The sequence below is a fragment of the Daucus carota genome, chromosome 3, assembly GCF_001625215.2.
Source record: "Daucus carota subsp. sativus chromosome 3, DH1 v3.0, whole genome shotgun sequence".
Classification (NCBI taxonomy): domain Eukaryota; kingdom Viridiplantae; phylum Streptophyta; class Magnoliopsida; order Apiales; family Apiaceae; genus Daucus; species Daucus carota.
In genome coordinates this window covers 822,996-841,230 of record NC_030383.2, presented here as the reverse complement: position 1 = coordinate 841,230, position 18,235 = coordinate 822,996, and the positions used below count along the sequence as shown (strand labels likewise).

Here is an 18,235-nt window from a genome sequence, read left to right as displayed (position 1 = left end):
AACTTTTATTAGAATGAGCAAAGCAAGTATCTTGACGGGCTTGATATATATTCGGGTTCTGAAAATTCAATAGATATGCCTAGCTGATACTATTTTTTCTGAATCAGCCGGGCTTAAGCTTAGGATAGTCCCTCCTCTTCGGTATCAGGAAGTATCTATCTACCTAGACTGGTTCTTATAATATTCTTACATGTCTAGATCATTTTACCGGAATCATGAAATGCAATTCTAGAGCCCGAGCCAAATTCATCAATGAACCATGGCTACCTAATCTTCAGCAAATTTAGAAGATAATGCAATGACACGACGATTATGATTCTCTATGTATGTGCAACGAAATCAACAAATGAACAAACGGACTGAGGGTACTGTCTTCGACTCTTTTGTGTTTACATGACAATTTAGCAAATCTCTGTAGTAACGGTAAAAGGTGAACCAAACTGGGAACAGTTTAAGTTTAGCTACTATTATAAACATGCATATCTAAAGCGAGAAACTTAGGCGCCTGGTTTCTGCAGCAGAACAGATGCAATGGATATTAAGATGGTTTCTTAATGAAACCTGACGACGACACACGAGATGTCATCTTTACTCTCTCTCTTCAGAGCTTCTTCTGCTAATTGCTTAGCTGCCTTCTGCGGGTTTTTCATTTTTGTTGCAATGTCAACTGCCTCTTCATTTGTCATAACCTGTACAATTTTACACGGTTGATTGTATCAATGATCTGCTGCATTCATACGCATGCAAGGTTACAGGTAAAGGGGGGAAATGGTAATTTGGTATGATTATATTCCAAAGTTGGGGATAAGATGCATACCTTCCACACACCGTCACTTGCCAGAATAAGAACATCAACATCACGTCCGATAACAGCATCTTGAATGTCAGGATCAGATCGCAGATGTGTTTTAAGACTTTTGTCACCAAAAGCCCGAGAAACTGCAAGCTGCCCATTTACTCTAGGAACATCACCTACACGCAACAAACAACAGTTTTATCTTGATGTATATGTTAATACTAACACCCGCATTGGCTGATGAGATTTGCATGTTAATGACCAATTTAAGCACATTAAGAAGCAAATCAAATATCTTTTTCTTTCTTTCTATAAAAGTAGACATATTAAAATTAGGGGACTAAAATTTGCGGGCTTCAATATCTAGCGTTACACAGCCGGCCCATCTGGAATCTATGGTAAGATACTCTTAGACACATGTCTAATGCAAACACACTAACCTATTTACACATATATCACACATTTTTTATTAATTAGTACAATACTGAAAAACCTGAAGAAAATGATAACACAAGAGAGAGTGCGTAACATAGATGTACAGTATTACAGAGACAGGGCAGAATTCAGAAGATTGAAACCCGAAAATTGTCTATTTTTCCCCAAGTAGGATCTCCTCTCTTAACCGTCGGTAGCCTCTCTTGAATCTACTTGTTGCAAGACCAGAGACGTATATGTACTAGTTTTACGCCACCACATATTCACATATTTATCAAAGGACAGCATAAGATAAATTAATAGAAAAGCTTCCACAATGCACTCCATCACATATTCACATATTTATCAAAGGACGGCATAAGATGAATTTATAGAAAAGTTTGCGCAATGCGCTCGGTTCATTTATATTAAAAAAGGTCACGCAATGCGCACGACTCCATGTAAAAATTACTGCAGACACCTCCCCCACTAACTGCAGAAGATGAATTTATATTAAAAAAAGGTCACGCAATGCGCACGACTTAATGTAAAAATTACTACAGACACCTCCCCCACTAACTGCAGAAGATGCATTTATATTAAAAAAAGGTCACGCAATGCGCACGACTCCATGTAAAAGTTACTGCAGACACCTCCCCTACTAACGGGGCAGAAGATGAATTTATATTAGAAAAGGTCATGCAATGCGCACAACTCCATGTAAAAATTACTGCAGACCCTCCCCCACCCCCACCCCCGGTTTTTAATTTTATTTCTCATTATTTATTGTAATTATCGCATATCAAATGTTGGTGGTGAATAATTACTCTGGCGGTTTTCTATTTATAACAATCTGTACTTCCTTACCAAGTTTTAGGATCTTATACCAGTTTTATAATCCTTAAATGTCATTAAAGAGTTCAATACTATGGATTGAGAACTAAAGCTTCATCATTTGGTCAAATCACATATTCCTTGCAAAGATGAGTTCTCTGTCTTGTCTTCTATTTATTGTCATTATGCCTTAATCATAAACTGGCCTATAGGTCTCCCCCTGTTGAGCAAGTTAGAAGCACAAATTATTCTGCTTCTCTTATATGGTACTAAAAAAGTAAGAACAGTTGACACTTGTGGATTGAGATGAACAAGAAGGTAGGTTCAGTAATAGTGAAAGAACCAACAATGAAAAACTAGAGGTGGAAGAAGGCAGCAAGCACAATGGTTCTCTTTGTTACTCTTTAAAGAAATAATTTTCTAATTTATTTCTTAAAAGGTGCTGCATTTGTCCTGATGATGCCAACCACTGAAGCTTTTCTTACCACCACCAATAACGATTAAAAAAGGCCAAGTTATTGATGAAGTACCCAAAACTGATACATTTAGGTTGCACTTCCACAGTTTAGGTGGACACGCAGAGAGCACACACAAATGGAAAGCAAAATGATGAGTATTACAAGATATGTATTACGAATGGTACGAGCAATCTTATTTTGTTCTCACTTATGGACATGCCTATATGAGTAAATGTTCAGGATTTAAGGGTCTGACCATACAAGTAAACAACTGTGAGCTCTTAATTTATTAGAACGCGCCAGGTGCTCAGAACTGGCTTCAAATGTGCAACTCCCATCATGACAAATCTGGATTTTATGGTAGAGTGTGTATCTTTTATTACCAAACAAAATGCATGTAGAAACATCATATAAACTCCAGGAAAGCAATACGGATTTAAGGGGGTGGCCATGGCGGTGGGATTTTATGCAAGCACCCAGTGGGTTTAGTTGAGGTGAGCTCAAGCTGAACTAGACAACCGGTATAACAAAAAAATAACCCTAGAAGAAATCAAGATGTTCTAAAAATGAACACTTGTCCAAAGATCGCCTATGTCGCCCTCAACTAAGTACTAGCTAATATATAGTTTAAATTTATAATAGCAACGGTAAAGTACACATTAGGAAAACTACAAGAGCCACACTTTGCACAGAGACGAGTATAGAAAAGAAGAAAAGGTTAAGCCATTTCTTTACAAGAAAGTGGTTTCAGTAAAGAACCTGGCAAGTTTGAAACAAAACCTCCTTTATTCTCAATGCTGCCACGTTCTGTGTTAGGTTCATGGTCAACAGTCATAGGTATTGCCTTACCCCCCTTTGAAAGAACAGCTCGTGAATCTCCTACGTTGGCCACCCACAACCTCCGGCCATCTATCACAATCGCTGTAACAGCAGTAGAACCACCACGGCCCAAGTTGGAACTATTGGCAAGGATTGCTTGGTCTGTCTTCTCATAGGCACTTTTTATTGATCTCATAGGGTCAGTCCAAAATTCTTCCTGAAGCACATGAATTAATAAGAGTAAAAAATCAAATTGCCAAAGAGCCATCAACTATTCATTCATTCTTTCTTTACCTCAACTTACCTCCTTTATAATATTGCCGAGCAAGTGCTTCTGTAGATAAGCCGGAACACCATCCCCCATATGACCATCGTAAATAGCAAACATCCCAAGCTCATGCTCGCCTACCTTCACAAACTTAGCAACATGATAATCCTCCATGGAATGAGCGGCATGCCCTTTTACTAGGCTGTACCCATATTTAATTTGACCGGCACGACTTTTTCCTTTACCGGAATCAATGGCTGACTGGCCTCCAGCACACTAAACAGCAAAAAGAGTGAATAGTGATACAAATAAATAAAACTTACATGCAATCACTAAGGCCAGTACTGACTTGTCATAAGGATGGCATAAGAAATAAATGAAACCATTGAAAAAATATATACATAAGTAGGCATTCACTGCGGAAAATAAAATAGAATACAATAAAACTATAAACGTCCTCTTGCATATTCCCCATGTAGAACGATTGACGGAAAAAATGTGGCATTAAATGACATGGGCGGCGTTAAACTTTAAAAAGAAATACCCCTATCTGTATATTAAGGTAAACCATCAGGAGGGGAGAGAAGCAAAATTCCACAAAAAAGGTACAAAATCGTGCAGCTAATGAATCTCCATGAATTTCCTAGATGTACCATGTCGATACATCTTGTAGCAACACAAGATCATTGCATATTGAGAGTCTATTCAAATCAAAGCATGGTACTGTGACAAATATACAAAGCTAATGGAGCATCAATGATTAAGCACAACACAGATTAACATCAACACCTATGCAGCATATGAATGAAAATAACACATATAAACAAATAAAAACCATGAACAATAAACTATCTCTCTTTTGATCACAGAAGCATAGGAGACCTAATTACTAATTATTCACCAAAAATATGAAGCATGGCTATTGCTCTTAATTATAACCACAGATACAACACTCAAACAGGCTAAAAACATCAAACTTCTCTATAACAAATCACAAAATCATCTCCAATTACCACAATTCTCATCAAATATCAGCAAACTAAGCAAGAACCAAAGGGATCACAACCAAGATCAAAGCTTTACCTTAAAACAAGCCATCAAAACAATCTTTCAGCTCAAAGCTTGCACCTTTTCGATTAATCCTCAACATCAACCACTTGGGCCTTCCCCAAATCACCTTCCACCAAGAACCCACCTCCAGAAATCCCCCAATTCACCAACTTAAAAAACCCTTGAGCACAAACAAAATAAAATTAAAGCACAAAAATACAAAAGATGAAATTAATGCAGGCAACAAAAGTGGGTATTCAAGAAACTTTCAAGAAATTTCCTTACCGACTCAGAGCCCGCAAAAACCGCTGTAAAACGGCTGATTGCTGAACTCACTTGATTTGACACTAGCTCACAAGATATACATCAAGAACCAAATAAAAAAAATAAAAAATAAAGAAAATAGTAGGAGCTGACAACTGTCAAGAATGATGGAGATACGTGGTGTGTATATAAACACTGTAAATACCAGAGAGAATTACAAGAGAAGATTCAGAAAATGTATGGACAAGATGGTTAAAAATGAAAGAGTCGTTGGAGTTGACTTTGGGAGATTCTGGTTGACTTTATTTTTAATGTTTGATTATTCTGTGTTGGATTACAAAGTGGTTTCTTGATTGATTTAATGTCCTGCTGACATGTTTTTTAGCGAATTTTGTTTTATTAATTAATAATCTTTGTTAGAATTTGTTTTTTTTTTTTTGAATAATCTTTGTTAGAATTTGTTAATCGAAAATTCGTCGAGCTTATAACAAATAATACCAATAATATTATATAATCAAAAATATATAATTATAAATCTATATAACTAAATATTTTTTAAAAATTTATGTCGTCAGAGTTGCATGTCAAGTTCCGAGATTATTTTCAGGATTCTTGAAGAAGACTGATTTTTCTTTCGGACATTAAAGTTTTATTGTCTGAATTTTCCCGATCATCTTGCATGTCTGACGGTTAGATAATAAGTTTTATTGAATGAAAAAATTATCACGGTGAATTGCTGGTTCATATTTGTGAGATTTATTCTCAATTTCAAAAAAAAAAAACCTGGTCAAGAACAGCTTGTGTAACGGGTTTATACGTCCTTCTGTCCGGCTTAAAAATTAGAATACGATAAGTCGAAAATCCTATTTTTTCAGTTAATTATTTTTATTTATAAAATTTGATTTTGTAAATATACAAGTAAAAGATAACTTATAATAATTTATCATTATATTAATAAATTTTCTACCAATAAATTCTAAACAACAAAAAAATTATCTAAACACATAATATAAAATTTAGTACTCACTTATAATTGACTTCTGCTTTGCAAGCTATAAGCATTTCTTTTAACCTATGCCAAAGGGAATCTAAGATATAAGCATTCAAGTAATCTCAAACTAATGCAATGTAATCATCATGTCATTTCTGCATCATCTTACTGTACTTACGGAAGGAAAAACCAAAAATCAAACATTTAAAATAAAATGTCACTAAGAATATTAATACAATTTAATACGGGGAAAGAACTCCAAAGAATAAAGATAATTCTCTTCTAACTTCTTCCTCTCAGAACAATTGAGCACAGAAACTACAAGTATATTATAGTAAGAGTTGTTTTTTGGCCTATATTGAATCCAGAACTGCAGGGGCATCTCAGAACTGATTTGCTTTTTAGTCTGGAGTTGCTTATTAACCCTGACAATAATTCTGCATTCTTTTTTGTAATTTCTTAATGTTCAGTTATCAACTTGCGGCAACAAATATATCCTAGTCAATTCAGTTTGATGCCAAAACTTAGATTGGCCGGCTTAGTTTGCAGGACTGACAGTATAATGATGTGAAATATATTTCTGTTGCAGTACTTTAGCTGGAATAATTGATGTTAAAGCTAAAAAAAATGTGAATAAAATTAAAGTTGACAGAGAATCAGAGGAACTCAGTTATCAGAAAGAACGAGGGGACGATTAAATTTGTAAAGAGGAATGAATGTTTATCCCTAAATCTGTTAAGATAGAAATTTTAGTTTATTAGAATCTGATTTCATCTCTTACAACCTAAATGAGCATGAGACTCTTGTAATAATTATTTAGGTTCTGAAATATTCATATTCTGCATTGTTTGAAAAGGTCTAAAGGACTAACAAGTTTTTGTCAAGCTATGATTGCATGCCAAGTCTCACTAGGAATTTGATTTATTGTAGTAAAATATCTCATGTCGATTTCAGAACCAAGTAAGGCCACAAATGTAAAGCCGAATGAAGCTCACATATATATGAGGTAATAGGGAGAGGTCTGTACTGAAGACTTGTAGCTGGCCTGCAGAAGTTGAGCTATGGCAACCACACCTTCAACCAGTGTTAGCATGTCACCTAAACAGTATCTGCCAACTTCATTCTCCATAATGGAACAAGGAAAACGCAGTCGCACGCAAAAATTTGCTGCAGCTGCTTTTCCTGTTTCTGTTTCTCCAAGTTACTTCCAGAAGGTAACAACTTATAAGTCGCGTTCTATTTTTTCTTCTTCAGCCAGATTGTGTTATATCTTATCATACCTACATGCCTATATTATGTCAAATTAGGCCTCAAAAAAAATGTTGTGTCGAATTACAGGATTTCTTGATTCTTGACACCTTATTGAGGGAGAAGCTGATATGTACATTAAGCTTTTGTGTTATTAGAGATACCCTTAGGCCTTAGACCTCAGATGTACATCTGATGATTTTGTCTTGTCCTTGATGTATATAGGTCATTGCAGAGTTCATCGGAACGTACATACTAATATTCGTAGGCTGTGGAAGTGCTCTGACAGACAGAAAGTTAAACCTTACTATTGTGGGCATAGCATTGGCATGGGGGTTTTCTCTGATGGCAGCAATATATGCAGTTGGGCATGTCTCTGGCGCCCATTTCAACCCTGCAGTCACAATTGGTCTTGCTGCTGCCCGGAGGTTTCCATTTAAGCTTGTGAGACTTGTCTGAGTTTGGAATTCTCTATTCAATTTTAGGGACTTTCCCAGGTTTTGTTTACTAAATCGCGCTAGAAATTATGTTTTTGCAGGTGCCTATGTATGTTCTGTCGCAGTTATTGAGTGCAATACTTGCTTGTCTCACTCTCAGAGTATTGTTTAATTACCAAGAGGATTTGATCCCGATGACTACTCAGTATTCTGATCCAACTACTGATCTTGAAGCCATTGCCTGGGAATTTATAATCACATTTTTTCTCATGTTTGTCATCTGCGGGGCAGCAGATGATGATAGAGCTGTAAGATTCTTTCTATTTTGTGCCAACATGCATTATTTCTACATCTTAATTGAACATTCAGTTTCTGAATTTCATTAACTTGATCAAACCAGAACAAGGGGCTTGCTGGATTTGCCATTGGAGGAACACTCTTGTTTAACGTTCTCTTAGCCGGGTAGTTATCTCAATAATCAAGCATCAATTTGTCTTATATGAGCACACAAGTGTTCTAATGAAGTATCTGAAACTGTTCATTTCACAGGCCAATCACAGGAGCTTCAATGAATCCAGCAAGGAGTATAGGCCCTGCTATCGTCGCCAGTGAATTTAAAAATTTGTGGGTATTTGTTGTGGCACCAATCCTCGGTGCAACAACTGCAGCCCTAATATACAATCTTCTTCGGTTACCAGCAAACCAGAATGAAGAAGAGAGCAGCACCAGGAGTATATACAACGATCTTTACATGCAAAATGGTGCCTGAACCGACAAGTTCATAAGAAGATTATATGTAGGCTGCAGCAACAGCATTCTTAAACTTCTGTCCAAGCATTCAACTTGTTCTTACAATTTACAGAAGCATCTGATATACTTACTATTAATTCATTGTTATTATATTGACAAAGTAGGCATTTAACTCAGAAAATCTACAAAATATTTGCAAATATAAGCTGTGCATATACATGTACATGGAACAAGCCTATGAAAGGGTACATCTTAACATACAGATTCTTTTACATCTAAGAAACCGAACAATGTAGCGAATAAGTGTGGAATATTAATATCTTCCTAGTTGAAAAATAAAAAGCACAAACCGAATTTTATTACAAGAATGCACATGCCCTATAAGAGGTAAGACACTCTTTAGCACTTCGTCTGAGACCTGTGGTTACTATACAGCACAGGAGCAGAAATGGTACAACACGGAGCAAAGAAGAAATTTAGATGAGGTTTCTGCCTCTTCCAAACATTTCCTTATGAATTGCCAGTCAACTATTGAACTGCTAACAGGAAGGGTGAATGAAGATGAACCGAGGTGTGTTTTGTAGTTCCAATAGCTGTAGACTCCCCCATCCAGCATAAAATCACCACCTGGCTAGTTGTCTTCCCCGAGTAATGTTTACCTGCCAATAATTAACAAGCTCAATAAGCTTTGTAAATTGAAAGTTCAGAATATGTGTTTGTTACTTCAAATGGCAAGTAAGCTCGTTGTAAGGTTGCAGAACAAGGGGACAAATCCCTGACTATATCTATTCTAATTTCTAAGACTATACCTTGATTTCACATGTACTCGGTAACTTCCTTCCAAATGAGATTGCAGTGCATTTGTTGCTAGTTTATTGGAAGACAGAGTCTGTAAACTAGCCATTTAGCACCATAAGCGTACTGATCGCTGACCTTATGGAACTAGTAACAGCTACTTACCAGTTACCACTATGGAACAAATGTAACATGTTCGTTGATTAACTTTTTATGAATATTTCCACCAAGAGTTATATTTTAGTTTATCTTTTTTGAGTATTTAAGCCTGCTTACCCTGTTTGAGAAAGCCGTTGTGTCCAGTTCATGACTTGGTGAGATTGTGGATGCCTCTGCAAGAAAGAATTTTCTTCACCAACATATTGTTCTGAGTAACTAGAAGCCGGAGGAGACCATACTGGAACCACTCCTCCATCCCTTTCTCTCCTTATAGTACTACTAGAAGATTCTGCTGTGGAATCTTCAGCATCCCTCAGCGCCATTGCAATATTAAAATGTTGCAGATTATTGACTTGATTAAGTATGTCAGTTCCTGGTTCCTCGTCCATATTAAGAGTTGTTGGTACTTCTGCTCTGCCACGTTCTACTCGAAGATCAGAAGAAGTTTCTTCCTCTTCAACCCTTACCAAGGAAGTGGTCATGCTTGGGACCATCTGATCCTCATAACGCCGAATTGTTGTAGTTGTTGGATTGTTCCTTAATGTTGTACGGTCCTCTTCCATGTCTTGTGGAAACGCAATGGGGGCCGAATCAGATGAGTCTCCTAACCCTTCTTCAGTTCCATTCTCAATTACTGCTCTGGATGCTGCTTCATGTTGCCACATCTGTGCAAGGGCTTCTTGCAACCTGGCTTTAGCAGCATCAATTCCAACAATTGGAAGAGGATAGTTAGAACCAAGCTCGACCCCTGCAGCTTGGAGTACAGATGGTGGTGCATTCCAAGGATGGTGTATCCATTCAGTAGGCAGTCTAGCAAGTTCAGGAAGCCATCTTCGTACAAACTCACCATTAGGGTCAAACTTATAGCCCTCAAACTACAATATAAAAAGTGACAACGGTAAATAATATTCAACCAACAAAAAATTTATATCTATTAGCAGTAACATGATTATTGGACAAACCAAACTGCAATGCTGCAATATCATGTACAAGTCCATTTTACAATATCTGAAGCCTAAGTATAGAGCAGGTCTGGGAATGTCCCCCTCAACCGTCGTGCCTAGGACAACTTTCATGACCCATTGAAGCAAGTAAGAAAAGAATTACCTGAGGATTATCCATACGATCCAACTCACGACCATCAGGGAGAGTTCCAGATATATACTGCCAACCAAGAGCATCACTTTCAAGATCTGCATCTAACAGGGTATCCCAGAAATACTTCATGCCCCATCTCCATGGAAGCTGCAGAATTTTAACAAAGAAACTGGATACAACAACTCGAATTCGATCATGTAGCCAACCTGTGGCCCATAACTCTCTCATGCCAGCATCAACCAGCGGATAACCAGTTCTACCTTGCCTCCATGCCTTGAAGTAGTCCTCGTCGATTACCCAAGGAAAAAACTTTAGGTGCCCAAGAAGAGGCTTCTCATGGCTGTATGGGTGATTAAAACTTATGTATCTCGAATACTCTCTAAGACCTATTGACTTAAGGAACAAGTTGACACTCTCTTCGCCAGCTTGGTTCCCTTCATTGTTCCACAAAACTTGCTTCAGGCGAACAAGATGAAAGACTTTCCGCACACTCACTTCACCAAAATGTAAATGAGGAGACAGAAATGAAGTTGTAGCACTATCAGCCTTTCTGCGATTCTTAGCATACTCAATTAATGGTCCATTAATGAATGTAGTCAGTGCCTTATCAGCACTTTTCCACCCAGGTGACCATGCCCGAGCAAGGAGTGCATTACTGCCTTTTTCCGATTCATCTTCAAATACCAATGGGTCTGAAGGGCACAGAGATACATCACCTAACACAGTTAAACAGGCTTTTAGTTATCCTGAATGAGAAAGGTTGTAGAGAAAAAGGAGAAACAGCGAATGTTTAGCAAAATAGTCAAAAATTCAAAACAAAAGTGTGCAGATAAACAAAATCAGCTGCTTTACACATACTAAATATACTTCGTACATACTTTCCCCAAAATTACTAAATTACACTTGCCACTCTACTTCTGACAGCTCCTTGCTTCTTTACACCATAAAGTTAAATGTGTTTCCTTGGCCCGAACCCCGGTAACTATAGAGGTAAAAATCATAGATGCACCCTTTGAGCCCAGATATGCAACAAAAATTATCTCTTTTATTTAGAATTGGACTTCTGCGGAAATTTCTGACAACAAAATACCTTGGCTGAATTTTGGGACCAATTACACACAAAAAAGAAGTAGTAAAATTTTAGTTACAAAATATTTGATTGGATACTTCCTGAGGTTCTCTCTTATGAGGAAAAAATGATGAGTTAGAATTGCAAGGCGTACTAAGGTATTAATCTAAATTATTACATATTTCAAAGTAGTAGTGAAACTCAGAGTACAAAACCAGAAAGAAACTACCTGAGATAATTCTCTTAGGGGGGAGAAGTGGCGAATCCGGATCATAAGGCATGCTAAGGCATTTACTCCAAAAACCTGCAAATGTTGTGAACGGCTGACCTACATCATCAAGAACTTCCCATGGTTCATATAGCAAGTCTGCGTTGAAGGAATGGACAGTTACTCCATGGGCAGTTAGAACCTCCTTTACTCGGTGATCCCTCACAAGTGACAAGGGGTCTAAAAAATGGAACAATGAAGTATTAGTTGCAACGTGAAAAACCAAACTGGTCTGATTTCACACTGAAGAATTTCAGATGTCCCACAAATATAAAATTATATATATTTAAATTGTTATTAAAGTCTATAAGCTTAATCACACTATCATATAGAAACAAATACTGCACAAGTTAGATGAGTAATCATGCTAATTCCTTTATCTTGATTTAATAAACATAATCATCTGACAAGATACCATTAACAGGAGATACAGGATTACAGATTATTAAAAAGAATAGACAAGGTACATCTATTGACTTATTTCAATAAGAACCATCAAACTAATTAGCTAGAACCCTGTTATTCAATATTAATATAATTACCCTGGCAATTATTAATACATCAATAAAAAAACTGGAAATGAAATGAACCCATAGTTAATCACTAAAGTAAAGATTAGTAGGATACTGACTTGCAATAAACTATTGGCATTTAAATAGTTGACTTGTGACTGACTAAATATGAATTTTCTAAACAAAAACAAGAATATTATAATCATATGAACAGATCCAAAAAATCCCAAACATAATAAATTCACCAAACCAGTAAACACCTACAAAACTATTCATGATCAAGTACAACACAACTAAGTATAAAAAGATACAGAAACTGACCATATAAGTGGTTGAAGAAGAGCTGAGTAGCCCCAACAGACTTAACAACTTGAAGAAGAGAAGAAACACTATCAGTTGATCTTTTTGTAATAAGGGTAGTCCCAAGACTCCTCAAAGATGAATCAAGTTGATTCAAACTTTGCTTAAGCCACCACCTAGAAACTCTACCAGGCTGATAGTGGCCTTCTTCCTCAGGTGCCCATACATACAGTGCAAGCACAGCTCCAGCTCTAACACCAGCTGCTAAAGCTGGATTATCCTCTACTCTCAGATCCCTTCTAAACCATACTATATTACATCCACCACCAGACATCATCACAAGAAAACACACAGAAACACAAAGCTATATCTAAAGTTACAATCTTTAAACTATTGCATCAAAAGGGTAGCATCAAGATCAAAACTTTATCTAATTTACAGCTTATCTTGATGATATTCTTTGTGTTTTCAGTGATTTTGGACCATAAAGAAAGATAAAAAAGGGATTTTTGGAGATGGGTTTCAAGACTTATCTTTAACTTTCTATCAACAAAAAAGATTACACAAAATTCAATCTTTTTCAGTTTCTGGTGAATCTTTTTACTTATTCTCTCTTTTAATTTTCTCCCATATAGTGGGTGAGAGAAAAATATTGCAAACACATGAACAGAGAGTTAGAAAAGTTGAGATTGGCTTGGGAAGTGGGACATGTAAGAAAGTCCCTGATAATTCACAACCACAAATTCTATTTTCTTGGATTTTTATTTGGCAGAGTTTCTTATTTTCTTATCTTGCAACAATGCAACAAATCTCCCACCAACCTATCTATAGCCTGCTTGACAGAGTGGAAAATTCATAATTTTATAGTGTATCATTCATGTATGTTCCTTCAACTACAGTTTGTAGATAACATTTTTTATTATATATTCTAACTATGTGGATAATATATTCTATTATTATGAGGTTAATTATTGAAGTCATAGATCAAATGATTCCAAGAAGCTTATCAATCAGATATGCACTCCTATATTTGTTCAATGCTTTAAATTCCTAACATCTCACAAAAGTAATTTTTTCAGTTAAATTTTTTTTATAGTTTTAGTTATTCTTAAAACGGTTTTTCTAATGTGTTCCGAGAGGCACATGTTAAATTTGCGAAATTCTATAAATTTGATTATATTTATTGGTTCACATATCTTTATAATGGTGGACCCCCTTACATATACAACTACCACACCAATCAAAATCTTCCAAACATATAAAATTTCGCGCTTAGTATATGCCTATGGGCATACACTATACAAATCCTGCATAAACAATTCATATTTTGCGTGTTATTATTTATACATAATAAATATATCATAATATTAATATTTAAATAAATTTTAACTTTAAAAGGGAGTGAACTGGAATTCAAGCTGGACTTATCATGTTCGGATTTTTGTGTGGAGTTTTTAAGTCAAGTTCGAATCTATCATCTAAGTTTTATAGATATTACAAATTCGACCTTAAACCCAAATTGTTTAATCAAATATAAGTTTCGCGGTGTTCGATCGCGGTGTTCGAATCGACTCGACTCTATCCGATTCAACCGTTAGCATTTGAAATGCATCCTATTACTCTTACCGACATGAACATTCTATTCCAAGACATGATATCTTCATTAAGACCTACGTATTAAAGCCAAAAGTTAAAAGTATGATTATGATATTATAAAAATGATGAGCAGAGGAAATTTAATTAAGGGCGTTGTCAATTATAATTTTGGCTTCATGCATCTGATTCCAGTCCAGGCATACATCAACAAGGAGGATTCAAGTTGAAGGCTGAAAGGGACAACAAAGCAAGTGTCTTTGTGTATATCACTAACACACAGGATATGTATTGCTGACTCTCTTATTTTTTGTTTTAATTCTGAAATTCTTTCCTCTTTATTTACTTATTTTATTCTAGTTTTCTACCTCTGTTTATATAACCAACTCTTTTAAACATGTCATCTAACTCGAATAACTGGCGAAATACAAATCTCGAGACCAGCGTGATGAAATAGACCAGTGATACTGTAAAAAAGTAGACATTGGTCGAGTTTACCGAAGCAAACTCCTGTTCACTGATTGTATTAGTAATTCATGAATTCTATCATACAGAAAGACCTGAATGTAGACATGTAATTTGAGAATCAATGGTTAGCAAACAAGAAAAGATAAGGATTCTTTGGACCTTATTCTTTCTTCTTTAAAGCAGGACCATATTCTAAGCCCGTTACAATTCAACCAATATAGCCCAACTTAGTCTCTTTTGTTTTTGTTTTTTGAATGCAACTTGTGCTCTGTCTTAATTTCGAAGTGAAGAAAGCCAAGAATGCGAAAGACCTCCGTATCATATCGGATTTTGAAGAAAAAAATTCTAGTGTGTTCACGAGTAAATATTAAAAAATATTTTTGTTTAGAAAAAATTTCATTGGAAGAGAATTTTTTTTGCATGCAGGATCCACTATTATTAACGAGATCAAAATTAATAGATATTCGTCCTCTAACTAACAAGTGTGTCCATACTAAATACCGATTCAATACATAAAAAAATTTGCTAATAAATTAAAATAATATTCTTGATATATTTTTCTTGTATTATATTATAAAAAAGTTGGAGAGAAAGGGAAAGATATAGGGGCCGTTTGGGCGAGCTTAAAATAAGTGCTTCTTGCTTAAAATAAAAAAGTGAAGTAGAAGTTAGAAGTTAGTTAAGACTTATAAGTGATTAAAGTGTTTGGGAAAAAAGTAGAAGTCAAGTGCTTCTCGACTTTTTACACAAACGGTACGAATAAGTGCTTATAACTTAAAAGTCCAGAAGCGGGGCTTTTTTAAGCCCCGCCAAACACCTACATAATTTTCTAACTCAAACTAACCAAACACGACCTTACTCGGACAACTAAATAACCTCAACTCAATTGTCTTCTTGTCACAAAACCTTAAAAACATACGCATACGCATACACAACTAAAACCCTAGAAAAACCCAGATCAAAACCTACAACAATGAAGCTTCTCACACACAACATGTTATCCTCCAACATCAAGGGCGTCACAAACGGCTTTCCCCTCAAAATCGAGGCCGAGAAAATCATCGAACGCCCCGTTGAAATCAACCCCGTCTTCTTGAAAAACATGTTTGCAAAGCTTGAGTGGAAGCCACTTGTGGAAGCTTCTAGAACAATGGGTTTCTCTGAATTGCCTGAGGATGTTCCGGATATGTCGGTTCTTGATTCTGACGAGTTTTTGCAGAAGTTTCATCATGCGTTGTTGGAGATTCATTTGGAGGAAGGGGCTCTTGTGTGTCCTGAGACGGGCCGGAAGTTTCCGGTGCAGAAGGGGATTCCGAATATGATGCTTCATGAAGATGAGGTCTAATAATTTGTTTAGTTTTGTTGGAAAATGCTTGTTTGAATTTATGATTTATTTGGGATGTTATGTTATTGGATGGATTTCGGTTTGGTAATGTGATTGTTTTGTTATTGCGGTTTCGATGCTTGAATCTGTGTTTACTGAGTTTATTGTTTATATAATAGGTTAAGTTAAGCCAGTTGGATGCTTTAACTGCAATTGAGTAAAGACTTGTTTGTTAAAATTTGATTTCTTTGGAATTGTTATAGAACAACACAAAATTGATCTGTGTAGAATAAACACTACAGAAACCCGATATGCTGGATGACTTGCTTAATCTACTTCGACACTAGTGAGGACATATGTCTTTCAGTGTTTGATTTTACTGGTACCATGAGAATGCGTGATATGTTGTGATTTTGTGTACTTTCAACATCTAAATAGAGCACCCAAGAAATGCTAGTTATTGTACAATACAGGAAATGTTCCTGATTTTTAAGTTCTTAAATCAGTTTCTTTGTATGTTCCAGTATGCATTATTGGAAATTCTTCTAGGTGTTCTTGTTTGTTCAAGATGGTTTGTCGGTTTCTGCCTTTCTGGTTTAAAAGTGTATTTCTAACACTATGCGTTATCAAGATTACCTTGTCAAGATGAGTTCTGATTTGTATAATATCTAGTTTTTTTATGTGTGAAATGGGTACTGGCAGTAGGGTTTCATTTGAGCCCAATCCTTTCTTAAAACCCTAAAGCCCGCCCACAAGTGAAGTTCCTTCCTCTATAGCAGCTGATTTCAAGCAATGGATTACCTATTCCGAACCTTGAGGTGGAAATTCTGAATATTACCTATTGATAAACTGGAGATCCTCGATTAGCTCCTTCCATGACCTCCTCTAGGTTTGCGTCTAGGCTTATATTCGGGAATCAATCTCTCATAAAGCCCTAAGCTGAATCTAGTTTTTTTTTCCCAATTTTTTTATGTTATGTTAGTTTCATAATGTGGGTGTTCCAACTTTTATAATTGAAGCCAGATAGATATGTTCATGCACTCTGTAATTGGTTTCTGCTTGTTCCAACTTAATTGTGCTGTAATTAACTATTTTTCAATCCATGATTTATGTTCATATTTAGGTTTGTAAACCGACGACCAAGGTTATTACTGTTTTTGTTTTGCGGTGAGCTGATGATATATAGATATTATACAGAAATTTTTAATTGTAAATATGTGTATTATCGATAGGCAAATTGAGCCATAATAACTCTGTTGCTTAGATTATATATGATGCAGCTTGTATGTGGTTAAAAAACACTACTTTACCATCGAGGACATATATCAGGCAGTATTTGAATGGTCCCAATAATATATTTGCTCTTGCATTTGTGCTTCATGACACGAGTTAAAAAAGCATACTAGGTAAAGATACATGGTTAATTGGACTATTGACACGTTTAAACTGTATCACTACATATACATTTAGTTTTGAAGGTTGATTATCCATTTGTCGAGTTTTATTAATGATCGATGCATATAGCTTATGTGGATAGACATATGCAATTGCTAGGTCTTTTTTTGTTTTTTTTAATAGTTATTGATAATGGCAGTCAAATCTTTCTTGTTCCTATGGTATATGTTTGTGCATATAGAAAGATGACAAGGAATGTAATGATCGCAAGTTTTCGATAACTTGTGACTAATTTTTCCTAGCACTAGTTTAGGCTTCCATCCAATCGAATTTTTAGTCAATGGATAGATGTGGACTCTGAGAATTTTGTTGGGATCTGGGTGTAATGAATTTTGGGATATCAATTGCTGTAGGGATCTTGGTCGATGGACTTGATCAGATCAAGTTGATCTTATCAATTAGTGGTGTAATCAGATAGAACATGACTTGTATTACTATATCCTTTCCTAAAGCTTCGGAGTTCAGATGATATATTGATATCAAGTGATCTATAAAGCTTTGCAATTTCAGTGTCAATATTATTCCTTTTTACATAGTTTGACCTTGATATTATTGTAAGATAGCTTATCTAGAATAGCCGAATGTTGATAGCTACATCCAGCAGGAAAAAAAGTGTTAGAACGACAAAAATCCTAAAATGAGGCGATTTTTCCAGAAAGCCGAATGAGGCAATTGATGACACTGTAGCATCCTTCGTATGCATTAAAAACTGTCCGGCAGTTTTTTCGTTGATAGTATGTCTTGACATTCGTACGTAAGGGTCTGGACCTGTAACACATTTTGACTCCGGGACCGTCAATTTATATGATGAAAAGAGTTAAAAAATTTAGGGAGCGCTTTCCCTAAATTGTTACCTGGTGGATGT

At 35.9% G+C, this 18,235-nt stretch overlaps 4 protein-coding genes across 5 annotated transcripts; 2 read left to right on the top strand and 2 right to left on the bottom strand.

The window, feature by feature from the left end:
• Nucleotides 1–347: 347 nt before the first annotated feature.
• On the bottom strand, nt 348–5,226 carry LOC108210435 (probable protein phosphatase 2C 9). The gene is made up of 6 exons (XM_017381717.2): nt 4,925–5,226; nt 4,673–4,820; nt 3,626–3,865; nt 3,262–3,538; nt 818–972; nt 348–689 (listed from the first exon to the last, which is right to left on the bottom strand). Exons 2-6 carry the CDS (start codon nt 4,685–4,687, stop codon nt 552–554), a joined length of 825 nt encoding a protein of 274 aa, XP_017237206.1. The 5' UTR covers nt 4,688–4,820; nt 4,925–5,226; the 3' UTR covers nt 348–551.
• Nucleotides 5,227–6,910: 1,684 nt separating this feature from the next.
• LOC108211989 (nodulin-26) lies at nt 6,911–8,963 on the top strand. The gene is made up of 5 exons (XM_017383723.2): nt 6,911–7,108; nt 7,368–7,586; nt 7,681–7,887; nt 7,980–8,041; nt 8,129–8,963. The coding sequence occupies exons 1-5, from the start codon at nt 6,956–6,958 to the stop codon at nt 8,346–8,348; spliced, it is 861 nt and encodes a 286-aa protein (XP_017239212.1). The 5' UTR covers nt 6,911–6,955; the 3' UTR covers nt 8,349–8,963.
• LOC108214390 (cryptochrome-1) lies at nt 8,497–13,359 on the bottom strand. Of its 2 annotated transcripts, XM_017386371.1 has the most exons (5): nt 12,552–13,359; nt 11,680–11,898; nt 10,391–11,097; nt 9,401–10,158; nt 8,497–8,988 (listed from the first exon to the last, which is right to left on the bottom strand). In XM_017386371.1, exons 1-5 carry the CDS (start codon nt 12,865–12,867, stop codon nt 8,985–8,987), a joined length of 2,004 nt encoding a protein of 667 aa, XP_017241860.1. In that variant the 5' UTR covers nt 12,868–13,359; the 3' UTR covers nt 8,497–8,984. The 2 variants fall into 2 exon arrangements, with proteins under 2 accessions (XP_017241860.1, XP_063944983.1); XM_064088913.1 differs by lacking the exon at nt 8,497–8,988 and having other exon boundaries at nt 9,397–10,158; nt 12,552–13,336.
• Nucleotides 13,360–15,448: 2,089 nt separating this feature from the next.
• On the top strand, nt 15,449–16,060 carry LOC108213185 (multifunctional methyltransferase subunit TRM112 homolog A). Its single transcript, XM_017384956.2, has one exon. The coding sequence runs from the start codon at nt 15,565–15,567 to the stop codon at nt 15,934–15,936; it is 372 nt and encodes a 123-aa protein (XP_017240445.1). The 5' UTR covers nt 15,449–15,564; the 3' UTR covers nt 15,937–16,060.
• The last annotated feature ends 2,175 nt before the right edge of the window (nt 16,061–18,235 follow it).